Source organism: Lonchura striata, chromosome 5, assembly GCF_046129695.1.
Source record: "Lonchura striata isolate bLonStr1 chromosome 5, bLonStr1.mat, whole genome shotgun sequence".
NCBI classification, from domain to species: domain Eukaryota; kingdom Metazoa; phylum Chordata; class Aves; order Passeriformes; family Estrildidae; genus Lonchura; species Lonchura striata.
The window spans coordinates 14,013,026-14,032,167 of record NC_134607.1 but is presented as its reverse complement, the minus strand read 5'-3'; the positions used below and the strand labels follow the sequence as shown (position 1 = coordinate 14,032,167).

Here is a 19,142-nt window from a genome sequence, read left to right as displayed (position 1 = left end):
CCCCTCCTTGTGCAGGATCTCCAGGGCGTTTCCTCCTTGTTGGCTTCCTGTGCCATGGAGCCACTCAAAATGGTGTCTTCCACAACATTTTGCCATGAGGGTTTGCCCTCTCTGGTCTCCATCCTCAGCCCTGAAGTGTCTAGAAGAGGAAGGACAAGGAGAGGATAGGACTTCCCTGCATGCCACAGGGAAGGGAAAGGAGATTCCCTCAATGCATCCCCGGCTAAATGGTGTTGTCAAGGGGGATTGTCCTGCAGCCGTAGACCATGCCGGGCTGGGAGATGGAGCAGGAGAGAAGGGGAAAGGGGCAGTGACTTCCTCCTCACCTGCCTGGGTGTTCCAGGGAATCTTCCTTTTCCTTGCAGCCTCCAAAGGCTTGGGAATGGGAAATCCTGGTTTGGGGAAAACAAGGGATGAGCATGTTGACTTTGAAGGACCCTTTGTCCAAGTTCATCTCTGGAAGTCACTGGCCATTTGGGCTCCATTAAACTTACCGAATACCAAGATTCAGCCCTGGAAAATCCTCCCCGGAGTTCTCCATCCCTGCTCCCTCCCCTTTGGTGTTTGGGCTTCCCCCTGTCCCAGCTGCTGGGTGGTCACACTTGTACTCAGGGTCCCCCCGCTCCTTGGTCCCTGCCCTCTGCAGGCAGCTCGAAGTCCCGGGAATGCAAAAAGGCTCCCCCCTCTTGGATCTCACTGTTTAGGCAGGCTGAAGATTTTGGCATCCTGAATTCCCTTCTCCCATTCTTCTCTGCTTTGGGGTGCAGAGACTCCGGGGAGTCCCCCCTCCCCTCTCCAGGCTTTTGAGGGTCCCACCACTGGCAGCGCAACCCTGGGCTCCCCATTTTTGGGCTCCTGGGGGACACAGGGCTCTGCTCCTCTAGGCTGCCTCTGTTGGCAGATACCAGCAGGCCCCATAGAAGCAGACATACCTACAAGGGCTGCAGTCAGGCCCGGGAGAAAGAGGGTTAATCAAGACGTCACCCACAGGTGTCGTTCACATGCGGCGCCAACAGATGTTGCTATTGGACAAGAAATGAGTACACAGATGCTTGGGAAGTTCCAAAGAGAAAAAGAGCCTGTTTTCCAACATCTGGTAAGGTATTTCGAGAACTCAAAAGGTGACCGTGGATTGGAGGATGGAATTACTACCTCTCCAACCACACTCGTCCAAAGACCATTTCTCTCCACCCACAGAGAAAGATGTAAACGATTCTATTTCCACCTGAAATGCTGTGGAGCTCTGACTCTCAAAGATGAAAACGTTCTCAGAAGGCTCAAGAAGTTTCATGAGAACTTTAAAACTTTCCAAAGACCTCTAAAAGCAAACTTAACACTTTTAAAAATCAGAACAACAGCTGGGCTCATACTTTGCACTCCTTGCAGCAACTGAGAGAAACTGGGATCAAGCTGTAAGCCAGCTGCAGGACCTGGGAATAACTGGATGCATGCTGGAGGCAACTGGGATATTCTGGCCATGACTGGGGGATCATACTGGGATAAAAAACACCTTACTGAGGCCACTGGTAGTGCCTGGAAATGATTACGGACATGCTGGGGGCAATTGGGATCTACAGGCACTATCTGTAACTGTAATGGGGGACTGGAACCACATCGGGAACGATCAGGACCTTGAAGGGGAGAGCTGGGATTGAATTGGGGGCAACTGGGAGTGAGTGGGAACATGCTGGGAGGGACTGGGATCCTTCCATTATTCCAGCCTCTCCTTAAAAGCAACGTATTCCATAGGTGGAGCACAGATGCTGAAAAGCTTGGCTCAACTTCAGTCATGTGCAATTCACAGAAGGCGAAAAAAGCAGCAGCAGAGAGCACCGGGCTTCTGTGTGCAGTGAAGGCAATTGCCAAAATCCAGCAGCTGCTCACTCTTGGCCAAATAAAAGGCGCTGTCTATGCTCTTGCTTCCCGACAAATTCAGCGCAGACCTTCTTTTCTGCCATCGAGTTCTCTACATCTCGGAGCCTCAGGGGACGAGCAGGAATTTCCCAGCAGGGACTGCATCAGGGCGAAGTCAAAACGCAGGAAAGTAGTCCTGGAACACCTGCCATAAGCATGCCGGCAGTGAATTGAAGGGGCAGGGAGCTGCAGCCACTGTCCTTTAGCAGGCCGAAGAATGCGCGCACAAGCCGGCTTCGTTCTTCGCCTCGTACAAGCCACCGCTCTCTGCGGCTCCCGGAGGCGAAGAAGCGGCTGCTTCGTGCACAGATGAGGGCAGCGGCAGCCGCAGGCTCCGAAGCATGGATTTGGCAGAAAGACGGGGGAGCGGCACTTCCCTCCGGACAGCTCCGGGCCCCAGTAACCACTGCATCCAGCAAATAATAGCAGTCAAAAAAATAATTAAAGCCTTTTAAGCCCTCATAAAGTCAGGTTTTATATGGCTTTGAATGATGAGTAGCCTTCCCCCACGCAGATAAAGGAATCAGAACAAAAATGTTGGAACAGGAAAGCCTGTACACGTTACAGAGACTTTCCAGCAGTTCTCCTCTGCCAGCCCATGCTGTGGCTGAGTTGCCAAAATCTCCCCCTGCTCCTCCCTGGCCTGAAGGAAGTTCACTCCAAAATCATTAATGTCTTCACATAAAGACTTATAGGGAGGAAAATTGTTGATGGCTCTGTTAAACAAATGGGTAAAAAAAAAATAAAGGCAATTATGTGGGGTTTATAGCTGTCAGACCAAGATTTATTGCAATTAAAGCATTAAACAGCAATTAATAGCTCAATCTCAGCATTTCCTAGTCTATTCTGTACATAATTTTAGTCAGTTCCTATTGCTCTAGCACCCAAGTGCCTTTAATAAAAAATTAAGAAAGATGGATATGACATAGGCTTGGTATAAAATCTTTCCAATGTAATTAGAGATCAGTGTAAGAAGATTAGTGTGGCCCTTTCTGACCTCAAAAACAATGTACCATTACTAAATGTATAAAATCTCAACAGACTTTTCTCTTTTTTTTTTTTTTGTTACATCTCTTTCTGTCAAATTCATCACATCTCACACAGTAGCTTTGTCTTTTTCTTGTTTTGGGTAGGGTTTTTAATCTATGTGGTTTTTCATATTTGTTTTCAATAGAGGACATCTCCTCTCACTGCTGTAGTTTGACTATATGGGAATTATCAGCCATTTTGAAAAATCTGATTCTCTGCTTCTCTGTCTCTACTTCATATCAGTTTGGTTTGTGGTTTTTGTTTTGTTTTGTTTTTCCCATTCTGGAATGTGTGATGATATCCAAGGCAACAGAAAGATGACAATAAAGCTTGGTTAAGCCAATGGCTTAGAAACCAGGCCAAGGAAACCAGGAAGAGATTCTGTTTATATTTAAACAAAGAACATGCATTTGCTAACCAACTTGAAAATACTGTCCCATAAAAGCAGTTTAAATAATGAAAATGCACATCAATTTTAACAAATCACACCAAACGTCACAGTTATTGGCTCAATAATTCATGGTTGTTTTTATATTTTGGTAGGCAAACATTAAAATCTAAATATAAAATATTTAATTCTTACACTGTACAAGACACAAGATGACCCCAGTGGAACTCCCACAGCTTTTAAATTGGTGGTCAGGGATCAGAAATGAGCAAGTAGGAGTTTAGAGCAATATAAGGAAAAGCAAAAAAAGCAGACTCAAGCAGCAAAGCATTTCTGCTGTCACAACTAAACACAAAGTCTGTGTGACAGGTGAGAGGCCTGAGGCAGGGTGTTGAACTCAACATCAGCATAATGGTGTTAAGCATCTTTTCTTCCAGACAGCTGCCAGCTAAGCAGCCCAGTCCCTCCAGGCTCTGGCTCTTGATTTCTGAGGCACTGCACTCTACAGTCTAGTGCCACCTTTAAATATCACTTCTTGTGGAAGAGGTTTTGCAGTGACTTCTGTGAGCCAGAGAGAAGTTTGATAATTCTTACCCCTGAAAGAATTTCCTACCAAGGTCATTGACACAGAAACCAAGAAAGAAAGAAGGATAAATAAGAGAAACCTGCACCTGCCTATTCCAATAAGCACTTTGTTTGTCTTTCCTGACCAATGAGTAAAGTGTAAACTTCTGAGTTTTGTAAGAATGTATACTATAATAAAAACGGGTTTGAAGCCTTTTGAAAGTGAAGAGTTGCTTTGTATTGTGACCATCTCAACTATGACAACTTTTCACCCTGTGCAAAAAGCAGGGGGATTATTTGGACTGAAGCACCCCGTTAATTTGTGATTACCCCAAGCTGTAATCACAAATGCCATGTGCAGCATCTGACACCCTACCAGCGCTGGCTGAAGTTTTAACTGGGGGCCAGGGAAGAGATTCCTTCACACAGACTGATGGTCCAGCAGGGAGCCCACCCCTCTGCAAACACAGGGAAAGCAGAAATGAGCTAATGAATGAATAATTTAATGAATTCCTCTGTGAACAAAAGGTGAGCCTAATATCTTTGAGGAAAAATATGAAAAATTCAGTCCTGGAGAAAATCCTCCAATGAGCACCTATTGCCTGGAGCAGAAATTCTCCTGGCAAGCCAACAGACTCTCTCAGCTGTAGTATCATAGAACAATTAGGGTTGGAAAAGGCTCAAAAGTCGTCAAATCTCCAGCACCACCACGTCTGCCACCAACCCATGTCCCCAAGTGCCACATCCACGCACCTTTTGAGAGCTTCCAGGGGTGGCGGTTCCACCACAGCCCAGCAGGATGCGTGCACAGTGCCAGCTTGGCTGCTGAGACATTTGCTCCTTCCCAATGTTATAAATGAAAATTTGTCTGGCTAAATTAAAATGAAAAAATAGAATATTTATTTTGCAATCAAATTCTATCTAGCCAGCCACAAGGAAAGAACAGAGCTGAGCCCGGGGTTGGCCCTGGGTGTGCAATAAGAAGTCGGCCTCAGCATAGGTTTTCCTCTATGCCCACACATCTCTATCTTGGCACAAGTGGTTTTTATAGGGAAAATTCCACCTGAGGCCAAGATTTCGGCAGCCAGTCTTTTTTTTTCCATTCAGAGTCTATAGGTTAATAAGATTTTCTTTTTTGGTGATGAAGAAGAAGAATAATTCAGTGTCCCGAGTTGTTGAATCCCTTGAAATTTATGGGAACGCTGCATTCACATGTATCTGCCCGAGGATTTCCATGATATCCATCTTGGGTTGTTCACGGGATGATCAGCGCCTGGGGTCCCCCGTATCTCTCTAGACATGGCTCATGTCTTGGCCGAGTCACATCCTTTCACTTGTAAATTGTGTTCTAATATACACCAGGTGGGGGGGGACTCCGAATACAAATGTGTATATTCTAACAAATAAATAATATCACATATGTCATACTAGAAATGGCGCGATTTATATTTCCTGTACACGACGCCAAGAAACACCCGAATGAGCGCCCAACCTTTCGGCAGCCCCAGGCTGACGGTGTCTCCGTGGGTACCGCCCCTGACGAGCCGGGGAGGGGCGAGGCGGGGCCGGGCCAGCTCCGATCCTCACAGCGGGCTCGGGCAGCGGGCTCCGAGCGATGGACGGACCGACGGACACCGGCAGCGTGGCCATCCCCTGCGTGGAGCTCAGCAACAAGATGAAGATGCCCGCCCTGGGGCTGGGCACCTGGCAGGTAGCGGCGCAGGAGGGAGGCAGGGAGGGAGGGTGGGCATCCGGAGGGAGATGCCGAGATGCGAAATAAAGTTAAAACCAACAAAATAGAGAAAGAACTACCCTTCACTACCCTTCTAAAAGCGGGATCCGTGCCCTGCGTGGGCAGGATGCGGCCGATGGCGGCCGCTTGTGTAACCGGGCAGGATGCCAGGCGCGGCGAGGGCAGCAGCAGGCAAGGGGGAAAAGGCAAAAAAAAAAAAAAAAAAAAATATATATATATAAATTAGGGGCTGGAGAAGGTGGAAGGAGGCACAGAATAGAAGAGGGGAAGCGAGAGAAACCGACCAAAAACAGCGAGCGGCTGCGGCTCGCAACTCCGGGATGGGGTCGCGGTCTGGGAGGAGGATTTGGGGAAGGTGAAGCGGCGAAACTCCTTGGGTAGCACAGGGAGCAAAGAGGCGAAATGGCAGCGGAGATTGCGCTGCTGGCGGTGGCAGAGCTGGAAGGCTTGCAGAAACAAACTCCTTTCTGCTGTGTGCCCGCTCCCTGCAGAAATGCTGCCGTGCCTGGAAACTCCGTGGGGTTTCAGATAAAGGCAGGTGATGAGCAAACTCCAGGAGCAGCTGGAAAGGGGGACTGTGAGCAGCTGTCACAGCGCTGAGACCTGGCAGGAGACACGGCAGAGCCCATGACCGGCTTCTGGTTGCTTTCAGGCTCCTCCGGGAAAGGTGGAAGAAGTGGTGAAGTTTGCTATTAACGCCGGCTACCGCCACTTCGACTGCGCCTATTTCTACAAGAATGAAAATGAAATAGGGAACGCAGTCCAGCAGAAGATCAAGGAGGGAGCTGTGAATCGGGAAGAGCTCTTCATTGTTACTAAGGTACAAGGATGCAAGATTATTGGGGTATTTTGCTTTTCTTGCAGAGAAACCCTTGTTATACCTGTAAAGTAACATAGGGACCTATTCCCTTCTCTGACATTCACTTCATGGTTTTCTTGTTGTGTCTTAAAAGTCCCATCCTGTATTTGCAATCTGGACTCGGCTTTATCAGGAACTGCTGATAACTTAGGAAAGATACTACCTCTATCAATTGGATACACTCAAGAAAGATAAGGGAAAAAAAAAAAAAAGCAAGACAGTTGTCTGGATTCATCAGTGATAAGCAAGACATTTAAAAACTCTGTCATGTATAAATGGTAATCCTGAAAGGGAACAGAAACCAAAGTATTTTATAGGTGTTTTCTTCATTCACACCACCACACCTTATCTCATCCACTTGTCCCAGACATGCTCCTTAGCAAAAAGAACAGTTCAACTAATAAATTTATCATGTGGGATTTTCACCAGCAAAACCAGAACACTTTGTGTTTAACTAAGATTTTCTACATTAAGCTTTGTTTTTGTTAAAGAATTTGGCTTAATTTAACAATATTGTTCTTCTATTTAAACAATTTGGATTTTGATTTCAAAAATGAACTAAAATTGATAACTGTCCTCAATGTGGACAGTTAAAAGGGACAGAAAGAAGGTACCTATGAGCTGCTCAATATTCAAAATTTAGGCTGAAAAAATAGTTGTAACACTAAGAGCTTTGCTGTGTCAGATGCACTTGCCAGATTGTTACATTTATATCTGAGACTATCTTCTTGTAAGTGGGAATCCTGACTCCACCTTCATGACAGCCTTGTGGTATGTTTGTCCTGCCTTAATAGTGAAATGTTACATCCTCATGTACTGACTTAAGTGGGGAGGGAGCTTTCCTCCCAGACCTCCAAGTGAGAAGCATCTGTCCCCCGGTCTGCCCTGTGGGAGCTGTAAAGTGACATTCGGCCTTGGTCTTTTCCACAGCTGTGGAACACATTCCATGAGAAGCCCCTGGTTAAGGTAGGACTGGAAAAGAGCCTCGCTGCACTCCAGCTGGACTACCTGGACCTCTACCTGATGCACTTCCCGATGGGATACAAGGTAGTCCTGCTCTTCACACCTTTCCTCCTTACCTACCCAGGAGCATGCTGCATTCTCTCATCTTTGCTGTGCCCATCTTCATCACACAGCTGGGATATGGGGTTCATTTGGCTCCTCCCTGATCCCGGTGGTAGGAAGAATTTGGTCACTGAAGCAGTGGTGTGTTTTAGCAGAGGGATCTGGCTTCTCATGCCTGTTGGAATGAGGTTTTAGTGTGAGTCCCTCAGGTCGTCTGGCAGCCAGCACAGGATTCTGGTTACAGCAGGGACATCTAGGTTTTTGGGGATGTTGGCCTGGTCTGAAGTAACCAGTAGTGAAAAATGAAGCATAGCACAGAAGGAATGTGTTTCTTCACCCAGTCTACATAAATAATAATCTAAAATAAAGGGGCTGGGGAGTGTCAGTTCCCTTCTCTCCAGGCCTGCCAAAGTTACATAATTATTACTAATCCCCACACTCTTTGCATGCAGGGACTGGTTCTGCAAAATACAGCCCTCATCCAAAAGAGAATACTAATGGACAAGCATAACTTTTAGTTATGCAATATGTTTAAACCACCTGCTGCCTGTAAATGCAGCCCAAAGTGCTAGCACTCTGTAGGAAATTCAACATTTTAAAAAGTTTGTGTATTATGTGCCTTGATTTAACAGGCTGGTGAAGAGCTGCAGCCTCTGGATGAGAAGGGTCACAGTATTCCCAGTGACACAGATTTCCTGGACACGTGGGAGGTAAGTCAGTATTTGCTCTTCAGAGCAAGTATCAGCACTGAAGATAGAGATCTGTGAGCAAAATGAAATTGAGGGGTATGTTTGGGTGAGAAGGACAGCCGCACAAAATTGTATTTCAACCTGCTTGTATCTCTTGTTTTGGGGAGCAAGAAGGGGATGTTTTTAGTAAGGCTAAAGAGAAGGAAGCTATCAAAACTGTAGGTGCTGTTCCTGAAGTATCTGGATACACACAATAATAGAACCAGCCCTTCAGGTGAATCTAAGTGTGGCTGGGTAAATTTACTGGGTGTTCATACAGTTAGGATTCTGTTTTCTTTTATTAACTGAGATACCTTTATGTAATCTAATCCATCATGAGTTGTTTGTTCATTTGCCACAAGCCTGAGAGAAATAAAAAAAAAAACTACATTAAAAAATGTCGTTTGACAGTAATGCCACCAACTCACACCCACCTTGGTTGTCCTTACTCGTTAGGCCATGGAGGAGCTGGTGGATGCTGGCTTGGTAAAAGCCATTGGTGTCTCCAACTTTAACCATGAGCAGATTGAAAGAATCTTGAACAAGCCAGGACTGAAGCACAAGCCTGTAATGAACCAGGTGAGAGTTTTGTTTCCATTCCTCAGCTAACCTTGCAGTCTGGAACCATAGAATGGATTAGGATTGGAAGGTACTTTAAGGATTGTCTAGATCCCCTTTCCATGAGGCTGGAACCTTCCACTTAGAAGTATTCCTCAGTGTATTTAGAATGTGTGTGTGTATACATAATCAAATTAATATAGTATATAATACACATGTTCTATATAAATAATACATATTTAGAGTAATCTTAAATATATTCAACAAAATCCCCCTGGGAGTTTCTGCACCAGAACGGGACTATACAGAGATGCACAGGACTTTCTCATTTCTCAACATAAAATAAACTACTCCATTACAGAAAGGAGGTTGAAGAGTACAATTACATACCAAATTCTTACCACATACCTCATGAACTTAATCACAAGACAGCAGCAGCTTAGGGATATTCTGATTTTCTTCCATTTCAGAAATTCTTTGCATGCAGCTGAGGGTGCTGAATGCCCATCTCTTCCAGATGGGGAATATCCAAGGAAATCCCACACTAGCTCAGGTGTAAGTTAACTACTGTACACATTTTTCATGTCACCATGCCTGGTAGTGAAGCTGCAGTGTTCAGATACAGCTGGGTATGTGCACAGGGCCACGTGAAGCAGCACAGACACAGCCCTGTGGTCATGACATGGCTTGTGGCAGCTGAGCAGCATCCCCATGGATCTCCTGTTGCTTTCAGGATATCTTACCCAAACATCTATTTGCAACACGGACTTGCTTCCTTAGGTTAGCTCAGATCATCTCCCCAAGCTTCTCCAGGAATGAGAGAGGCTCCTTGAGGCAAGGAGAGGTTGGGTGCATCAGAGCAGAAAATAAACTTGAGGCATTCTGAGCTGGCCCTCTGACGATGCAATCCTGCCCTGCAGTAGTCCAAGAAGGCTCATTTCCCAGATTCCACACAGATAACACTTCCACTCATCTGTTTTTTGCTTTCTGTGGGTAATATGTAGCATGAGAAAGCTCTGTTCTCTGCTAAGCCTCTAGATACTGCTGTGACATTCACAACTTTTTCATAAAACAGCTTTGAGTCGTGATGCTGGAAGTCAAGTCTTCCCATTTTCTTTGACTCAAGAGGATTTAAAATGTCATGCTCTGCAGCTCAGCAAAGTCTGCCTCTTTGATCAAACATCCTTCTGTGCTTGCAGGTAGAATGTCATCCATACCTGACCCAGGAGAAGCTGGTCAAGTACTGCCAATCCAAAGGGATTGCTGTGACAGCATACAGCCCCCTGGGCTCTCCTAACCGCCCATGGTAAGAGAGCTCTGCAGCCTTCCTGCACACAAAACACTGCAGCTGTGAAGATTATTATTATTATTATTATTATTATTATTATTATTATTATTATCACTACTACTACTATTATTATATTGGTAAATGATACAGTTAAAATGTCTTGATGCAGACTATGTGACATGATGCAAGGCTCCTACAGGGAAGCTGTCACCTTTCTACTACCATCATCTCTATTTTTTAACAGGGCTAAGCCAGGGGAACCCACGCTTATGGATGACCCCAGGATTAAAGAGATTGCAGACAGACATCATAAAAGCCCTGCCCAGGTAAATTGTCAGAGCAAACCATTCTTCCTCCTCAGATGTCTTACAGGCCAGTCATAGTAGATGCTACTTTCTCTAGAGATACATTATAATGGGGCTCAACTTCACTCTTTATTCTTCCCAAGTTCTTAACAGCATTCATAAAAATTATCAGATCTTTTCACGGAGGTCTTGAGTGCCAAGTTTTGGGTTGGACTGATCAGCAATGGTACGTGCTTACCTCAGGTGTCCACCTTCCTAATTTTTTATTCCTTTTTCCAGCTAAGTTATTGTTCAGAAGTAATTTGGAGACATATTTGATTGCCTCCAATCTGCTTGTGTTCACAAAGAATTACTGAAAGCTGATTGATTATTTAAGATTTTTTTTTTCTCTATTAGTTTGTTAGTCACACAAATTAGTTGTTGCCTGGGGTGTGCAGAAGCTGCACTTCAAACAAAGCCACATGTTCATGTGAAATCAAAGATAATCATATTTTAAGAGAGGCAGAGCAGGATGAAAACATTGTATGCAACAGTTGTTTTTTTGGTTGGTTTTTTTTTTTGGTTTTGGTTTTTTTTTTTTTTTTTGTTTTGTTTTGTTTTGTTTTTTCAGGGAGGGAACTTTTAAATTCTGTAAACATGCTTTTCCTTTTATGGACTTCCAAAAACTGAACCTTCATGAGGTACTTACCTGTGAGCCCAAATTATATGTAGTGTCATTATGCTCACTGAGTCTGAGCACTCACATAATACCAGAGCATCATATTTTTTCTCCCCTTGCTACTACCCTAAACAAAAACAAAACAAATCCTGCGAAAGCCACAATATTGAAACAACATAGGCTAGAAAAAAAATTACAGTTTGCCAGTCTTCTGTCAAATACATGAGCAAATCCTGGCATCTCAAACTCCTGTATGCAAAGTGGTAGTTTTTCAAAGAGTGAAAAATAAATAACAGATTAAAAAAAAAAAAAATCCACAAAATGTGTTTGAATAGATGTCTTGGGACCTCAGTGTTCATGCTCCTCCTTGTTCTTTTCTAGGTCCTGATCCGCTTTCTGGTGCAGAGAGACATCATTGTCATTCCCAAATCTGACAAACCGCACCGTGTTGTGGAAAACATGAAGGTGAAGATCCCTTAGGAAATGCTGCTGGCTGGTTTTGTGCAGGATAGGCACCCACAGCCATAGCCCCTCTGTGTTTCCAAGCAGCACCTGAGGCACTGGAAGAGGGGTACAGAGATTTGAAAACTGGGGCTCAGCACTACCAAACCATGTGGGAAAAAGCAGTTTGTTCCAGCTAGGAGAGAAATGGGTTACACCAGGGTTGTCTGAGCCCTGCTGCTGCAGAAAGGGAGGCCCAGGTTTGGACTTGCCCTTGGGGAAAAGGTTAACTTAGGGTGTAAAGGAACAAGCTGTGAACAAACAGCAGACCTGTTAGAGTTTGTCTCACTGTGAGGCTGTGGCTCCCCTTGGCAGTGAAGTTCAGCTGGATAAGTTTGCTCATAAGGTGTGGCACCTTATATAATACCTCTGTGTTGCTTTCAATTCACGGTGAGAGGGTTTGGAGTTATTTTTCCTGTGAAAACCCAGCAAGAACTCTTCAGATGAATAACTGTGAGGCAACTATTTGAAGTTGCTACTCAGTAGCTCTCTCTCATAGCAGAAAATTACCTTCAGTTTCAGTATTTGTGACATATCCTGAGCACCTAAAGTCTTCTCTGTGTGCATTACAACACAAAAGTGCAGTGGTGTTGGGATTCAGCTACCCATAAATGTAAGACCTTGCTATGAACAGCACCTCAGAAAGAACAGGACTGTCTTGATGACTTCAAGGGTTCTTATTTGCCTGAGAAATAAGAGGATTGCTTAACTCTACTTAATGCATTCCTTCCTCAAGTCCTAAGTGTGTGCATGAAGCACACTTAGGAGCTAACTATTCACGAACCCAAGTAAAAAGAGTTGGTTTTGTTTTTTTTTTTTTTCCTCTTTCCTGCTAGGTGTTTGACTTTGAGCTGTCGAAAAAGGAGATGGATGTCATCCTCAGTTTTAACAGGAACTGGAGGGCAGTTCCAGTGATCCAGTACGTTCCTTATTATCCTTACTATCCCTTTGTCCTATTTCTGTCTGTATTTTCACTCCCCCCGTATTGAAAACATACATGACCAAAACCAGGGAGAGCTCATAATTCAAACTTGAATGAGGCATGTCCTGCATCTTCAGGAGGGAGATTCATTTGGAGCATTCCCTCCAGCACATTGGTGTTCCAGGGGCTTCTCCAGGCCTGTGTTCAGTTCAATGACAGCTGCAGAACCCGAGTTCTGCAGTGAGGGAGGGAGACTGCCACAAGGAAATGCTGCTCAGGTTACTTTCTGCATGCTTGAATAACAAGGTTTTTCTCTTTTCAGAGCTGTCAACCACAAGGACTACCCCTTCAAAGCAGAGTATTAAATGCAGGTTGTTCCTGCAGGACCTTCTTCCAGATTAGATGTGCTCTGCAGCTTGATCTTGGCTTCTTCTTCTGTACTTGATAATGGTTATGAGCAGTTAGTTTTTCCTCCTTTTTTTAAGGAGGAGACCACTAGCTGATACAAGAATACAGCAATAAGGGTGGGGTTTTTGTAAAGATGCTTAGCAGAAATCTGGTTTTGTTTAGTAGTGAAAAGACAATGTCTTTTCCTTTCCTTTTTATCTGGTCTTCCTTAATTAGAAACATGCTTAACAAAAAACCAGGAACTTACATGGAGTTTTTTATATGTTACTTCCAGTGTGGTCAGTCATACCGGCTCATGAGTCACTGTCAAAGTATGCTCTAATTACATTGCTTTTATATATTTGTAATGTTCATAGAGTATTTCTAATACTTTAAAATTTTATATGAATAAAGTTTATTAACCACAGAAGTTGATCATTGTAATCCTTAAACTGTTTTATAGTTATAGTTTATAGTTTGGCATGTTTTTCTAAAGTCTAGGGTTTTACAAGTTTTAATACAGATAGAAATAAGTTTCTATCATTTCTGTATGAGGACAGGACATACAGATCACTTTGTGGCTTATTCTTCAAAGCAGGATTGTACTCTAGCTAGGACCTAAAGAGGAAAGCTGTAACTGTTGCCTCACACAGCCCTTCCTCTGAATTCCTAGAAACTGAGCTCCTGTGTGATTCCTGGGGAAAGCTGAAGAAAGCATCATGGGCAGGGATAACTCACAGTAAAACCCAGCCAGTTGAACATAAGGGCTGACTCCAACATCAGACTGGGAGTCTCAAACATAAACTGAGATTTTTGCAACTCTGCTGGCAGCACCCAGAATATTACACTCAGACACAGGCTGGTTTTATCTGAGGAAAGCACGGGAAAAAATTCTTCTTCAAAATCACCAAAGTGAACCCTGAGACAGCTTCACAGTTAATTGCTCTAAAATATTTTCAGACAGATTTTGCTAGGCCAAAGTCAGGCTGGTTTGTGGCAGCAAGAGGGACATCCTTAGGGTTTTTTCACCTTATTTCACATGGACTTAGCACAATTTCTTTCCCACTTACAACAACTGGTCCATTCCTGCTCATTAACAAACGGGGCTGCTGATGGAAATGTTCCATTTATTTCAAATGCAGTTGCAGAATATATTGTTTGAACAAAATGTTTTTATTGCAGCTATCAGATGTATTTGAAAGACTCAGAGCAGTGTTTACAAAACCCCCAAACAAAAACCATGACAACTCACAGACAATGGTAGGCACAGTTTCACCCCCTACAGATAACTTTGTGCATCTCTATTTGTAAACAAGATGTTTCAGCCAAGCAAGAGGAGCCCAGCTTTGGGTTGAAATAGAACCTTACACTTCTTTAGGAAGAAGTCAGATGCTGTAAGATATGGAAGTGGCGATAAGGGAGGTCCTGGGGGTTCTGGTGCACCACAAAGCTGTTAACAACATGCTTAGGGGCTACTTGAGTTGCTCAGTTTATGCCACCCATACACTGTAGGATGTAAATGCTAAACTGTATGGCATGTAAATTCAAACCAAGCTGACGTCTTAGAGCCATGTGTTTACTATATACAAATGAAAACATCTGTAAATATGATATTCAGGAGAGAGAGGTAAAAAGAAGCGTCACAAAGATAGAGGTTTACTTCATTTCTTGTAGACCTGGTGTACAGCACTGATGGATGGCAAGATTTAGTGTACAGTCATTTGAAACAAGCTCCAACTCTGTTTACATTTTTTTCTTTTTAATTATGGTAGTTTTATATAAATTAAACTACAATGTTTTATACAAGTGACCTATTTTTGACCCTCTATACCCTTACCTTTTCCTCTTTTAAAAACTATACTTTCTTTTTAATTACCCATTACTGGGCAACAGACATTTAAATTTTTTAATACTTATCTCACCATACCTCTAATGACAATTATGAAATCTTACTATAGAAAAGTGTGTGATTTTGTCTTTATTTTTTTAAGCTGTGATATTGGCTAATTATGTATGTTTATTGCTAAATATAATACTCTAGCACATAGTAAAGCATTCTACCATTAGTAGTGCCTTTAGGCTAAACCTTGTAAAGCTATGTGTGTATATATATTCTAGATTGCATTCAATTACTAGTCACTAACAACAAAAAGAAATATCAGTACCGCTGTCAGCTAACATAATCATCCAAATTTAGGTATTAACTTAAACTAGAATGGAAAAATTGATACTTAAAAAAAGTATAAAACAAAAAAAAATAAAACACATTATTGATGCAGTATTTCTCATGACATGGGCAACTTACAGAAAATATTACATTGTCAACTAAAGATATTTCTTCCATGCCTTAGTCTAAAGTGCAGAAAGAAAAAGACTTCTGATAGGTTTGCTGCACACCTTTCCCAAGCAACTTCACTTTACATGTGTTTTGGGTGGACCTGTAATGCCAGCTGAAATCATTGTTCAGATACATATTTATGGCTGTCAGTAGGAGAGTCTATATATTTCACAGCATGGGTTTCTTTAGGAATAAAGGCTCTTGTGCAAAGGCAGTACTATTCTGATGAATGTCTAGACTGATTATTAAATACAGTGCTAATATACATGGTTTTAACTGGGATAATGCAAAAAGACATTTTGGTAAATAAACATAAATATAAAAAGAACAATTTAGCACTTTTTCCTTTTTTTTTTCCCCCAAAATTGATTGGTCCAGCGTCTTTAGTGGCCTTCTACGGTTCTTTCTCAAATTGTCTCAAACCTGCTGAGAAAGAGACAGATTAAATATGCCTTGAAACAACCCAAACACCTCTCTAGAACAGAAAAGGCACAGCTCTCTAGGTTAACATGTAAGAAGGCAGGACATGAGCTGGGTGCTGCTCTGCTCATGCACTGGGGATGCTCTGAGGTGGTCCCAAGGAGGACAAAAATCAGGATTTCAGCCTCTGAGGAGAGGCTGCTCAGCAGTGTCCAAACTCCTCTGCTGGGACTGTTCCTGTGGGTGGAGAACACCTCCCATGGGAGCAGGGCTGCACTAACCCTGAGCCAGCCCAAAAACCCCTCTCGTGACACTTTGGTTTGAAAAAAGACAAAGAGGAGCAAAACCATTCTGCTTTGCGTGACTCTAAACCAAAACCAAAAGTTTACAGGTGTACCATATGTCTGCCTTTACATAAAACTACTAAAAATGTGTGGGCACATATTGAAGTGTGGAAAACAAGGAGTTTTTCTCTATTTGGTCATTTCACTCTTAGTAAAGAATCGAAGGATGCTGCAAAGTACCCTTAAAGATATTAAATTGGTCAATGATCTTCCATTCTTCCCCACTGGTTTTAGCCATACAATTAGTTTAATTGGCTTTATTTGGAGTGCTTTAAGTTAAAATAAAAACAAAAAGCTAAGAGGACTATTCTGCTGATTTCTTTCTGTAAAACTAAATTGTCTTTCACCAACTAGTGGTTTCAAAATGACAATAGCATAACTATTTTTGCCTTGAAAAGACACCAGTGCACAGCTCCAGCAAATGAAGTTTCTCAGCATTCATGCTTCAATATTATTATAATGGAGTTTTTGAAAGGCAAAGGCAAAAAGGGGGTTTTGGCATCTACCTGAACAGCTGCAGAATTTTAAAACACAGGTATGCCTATGCAAAAAGTAGCAATGTTTCTATATAATAATAGGTACTACAATGTTTGCATTGTATTATCATGTGCATATCATCAAATATTGTATGTATTATTTTATTAAATATGCATATAATGGTTTATGTTAACATTATGTGTATAATATTATTATATAGATGTAATAATATGTATTAAACTATAGAAACAAGTGCAATGTATGCATTATGGCATTACTTACCATTAGTCTCTGATTTTTTCCCCATAGCTGATACCTGAAAAAGCAAAAACACATTATTAAAACCCCATATAGAAGAACATTGCTATTTATAACAGGAAAAAAACATCAACAGATGTCCACACATAACACAGCTCTGCCAAACAGGAATATAAAAGTGATACACTGCTTTCTGAACCTCATTGTGCTTTCTTTTCTAGATTAAAAAGTTGGGTTAGTAGCAGAATATTATAATTTAAATACTGCCCAGAAGTGTTATTACCTTAGAAGAAGCAGCTGGCTTCTCCACTGACTGCTTCTCCCAGAGATTACGTTTGCCAGATACATCTCCTGGTCTTAAATCCTGTATTTTTAATGTCAGAAAACAGAAATCAATATTAGTTCAGGTTTATTTTCACTTGTTAAAGAAAAAGTTAGAATGCAACTTCCTCATGAGAGAAGTTGAGGAATATCCACCAGAGGTAAACATTGCATTGTCTATGAGTTATAAAGAATTATATTTCACAAAATAACTCCACACATATCCATATTTTAAGAAAAACAACCAATCCTGTTGCATCTATTTCATATGGCACAGACTGGTCTTAACTCAGTACATTAAACTTAGGAAGTGTAGTGAAGAGTTACTGCACCCTCATATTTTTAGAAAAAAAATATCCTATTTTTTGTAGAAAAAATACCCACTTTTTTTTTCAGGGAAAGTATTTCTGCTAGGGAGGAATTCAGAAGTAGCTTTTCTTGGTTATTTTACATCAAAATAAAAATATTTTATTTTTAAAATTATGTAAAAAACCAAGCTGGAGTTTTAATAACAACAAAAGAGCAGATCCTACTCTATATCCCTAAATACAGATTTCAGCACTTATCACTGTAGTCCTTCATATCCATATATCCATTTAAATTTCCATTGCATCCATTGCAACCTTAGGATGTGCCAATCACTAGCCTGACAAGAGGAAAGAAAAAAAACACAAAAAAACCCCACAAAACAAGATTTAAAAAAATCAGATGAGGTAAAGTGATTAAAGAATAGTAGTAATCTCTGAAATTGAGTGTATTTTTGAGAGTTTAATCAAAGCTCCATAAAAATGTCAATTAGATTCTTGGGGAAAAGGAAGGCTGCAAATGAAAATGGCATCTGCTGGGCAGATGGATTGATCTCTATCTCTGTGCATGGCAAACAAGAGACTCAAATAATTTTGGACATAAGTAGTCTCCTTTTCAGGAATTGTTCAAGTCCTGCATGGCTTCCAGGATTTTGTAGTAGCCATCTGTATGGAGGTAAATGAGAATTTCTACCTGTAAAATGCTCAGTGATAAATGGAAATTAGATTCTTGCAAGGGATATTTTCACCCAGCAGAGACCCTCCAGAACGGATCCTAATTTGCAGCCACACAGGGTTGCTGATGATTAAAACTTGAAGCCAATTCTGCTCTTTGAAAAGGCAGTTCAGTAGTAACAGAGGAAGGAAGAAAGCAATTTTGACCTTATCACAAAGCCATTTGCAGTGGACATCATCACAAATCCTCTTCCATAGCCCTGAAATAATTTGGGATCTGTGATTTGTAAAACTGAAATCTTTGCTGTGCCTTGAATTCAGTATTTTTTCCAAAATCCAGAAGAATCTCAATGACCACAAAAACTTTGAACATTTCTTAACTTTGGTGGAATGTGATGAGGGTGAGAAATTATTTGCTAAATAAGAAATTCTAGGCTTCCCTTAGATTTAGCCTGACTAAAAAAAAAGTAAAAATCACACATTATAGATTTATATAAACCTTCATAGTCAATTATAAACAGGTTTACCTGACCAACTTAGCAAACAGACCCCCAAAGAAGAAGAAGAGGAGGAGGACACGTTCCTTCAAGCAGAGACATTGAAAGAAGAAAAAACAATCTATTGAGAAAGAGGGAGATTAAGACATAGATAGAAACAGTTGGCTGAGGGGAAAAACAAGAGATTAGTTTTACATTGTCTAAAAGATGCAACTTAAAAGAATAAGAGAAAAATCTGGAGGCAGATTCTACAGTGGACAATGCTGCAAATTTCAAATTCCTCTTTAGGACAAATAGGAGTGTGAATTGAGAAAGTGTTTTTCAGGCTGCACTTTTTATAAAGGGCAGGTGAACTGGCAGGAAAAAGCTGCATATATGCAGTGTGTTATGTATGTTTATTGCTAAATATAATACTCTAGCACATATTAAAGCATGTGCTTTATATGGGAAGAAACCAGCTCTTTAACAAAATCCTGAAGTTGAACCATTAACATCACAAATGATTCTCCACATGGATATTTATGTTCCTATTCCCCATCCTTACCCTTCCCCACCCCACATTTACCTCTTCCTGCTCCTTTCCACTCT

The 19,142-nt window shown here is 41.9% G+C and overlaps 2 protein-coding genes across 7 annotated transcripts in view; one reads left to right on the top strand and one right to left on the bottom strand.

The window, feature by feature from the left end:
- The first annotated feature begins 5,444 nt into the window (after positions 1-5,444).
- On the top strand, positions 5,445-13,349 carry LOC110482638 (aldo-keto reductase family 1 member B10). The gene is made up of 10 exons (XM_021552049.2): positions 5,445-5,606; positions 6,301-6,468; positions 7,438-7,554; positions 8,205-8,282; positions 8,757-8,879; positions 10,058-10,164; positions 10,391-10,472; positions 11,491-11,574; positions 12,447-12,529; positions 12,855-13,349. Exons 1-10 carry the CDS (start codon positions 5,511-5,513, stop codon positions 12,895-12,897), a joined length of 981 nt encoding a protein of 326 aa, XP_021407724.2. The 5' UTR covers positions 5,445-5,510; the 3' UTR covers positions 12,898-13,349.
- Positions 13,350-14,026: 677 nt separating this feature from the next.
- CALD1 (caldesmon 1) overlaps positions 14,027-19,142 on the bottom strand; it is a 177,501-nt gene continuing 172,385 nt past the window's right edge. For 4 of the 6 annotated variants that reach the window (XM_077783314.1, XM_077783317.1, XM_077783315.1 and 1 more), the window contains 3 exons: positions 17,040-17,120; positions 16,781-16,814; positions 14,027-15,683 (listed from right to left, as the gene is read on the bottom strand). In XM_077783314.1, coding sequence (XP_077639440.1) covers positions 15,652-15,683; positions 16,781-16,814; positions 17,040-17,120 — 147 coding nt within the window. In that variant the 3' untranslated portion in view covers positions 14,027-15,651. The remainder of the gene's footprint in view (positions 15,684-16,780; positions 16,815-17,039; positions 17,121-19,142) is intronic. The other 2 variants (XM_021552045.3, XM_077783318.1) reach the window with 1 other exon arrangement.

What these genes read in the sequence shown, in the direction of transcription:
- LOC110482638 (XM_021552049.2), top strand. Translation starts at nt 5,511, where the DNA reads ATGGACGGACCGACGGACACCGGCAGCGTGGCCATCCCCTGCGTGGAG. An exon ending in AGCTCTTCATTGTTACTAAG is followed by an intron (nt 6,469 to 7,437) that starts GTACAAGGATGC and finishes TCTTTTCCACAG; the next exon opens with CTGTGGAACACATTCCATGA. An exon ending in GGCTCTCCTAACCGCCCATG is followed by an intron (nt 10,165 to 10,390) that starts GTAAGAGAGCTC and finishes ATTTTTTAACAG; the next exon opens with GGCTAAGCCAGGGGAACCCA.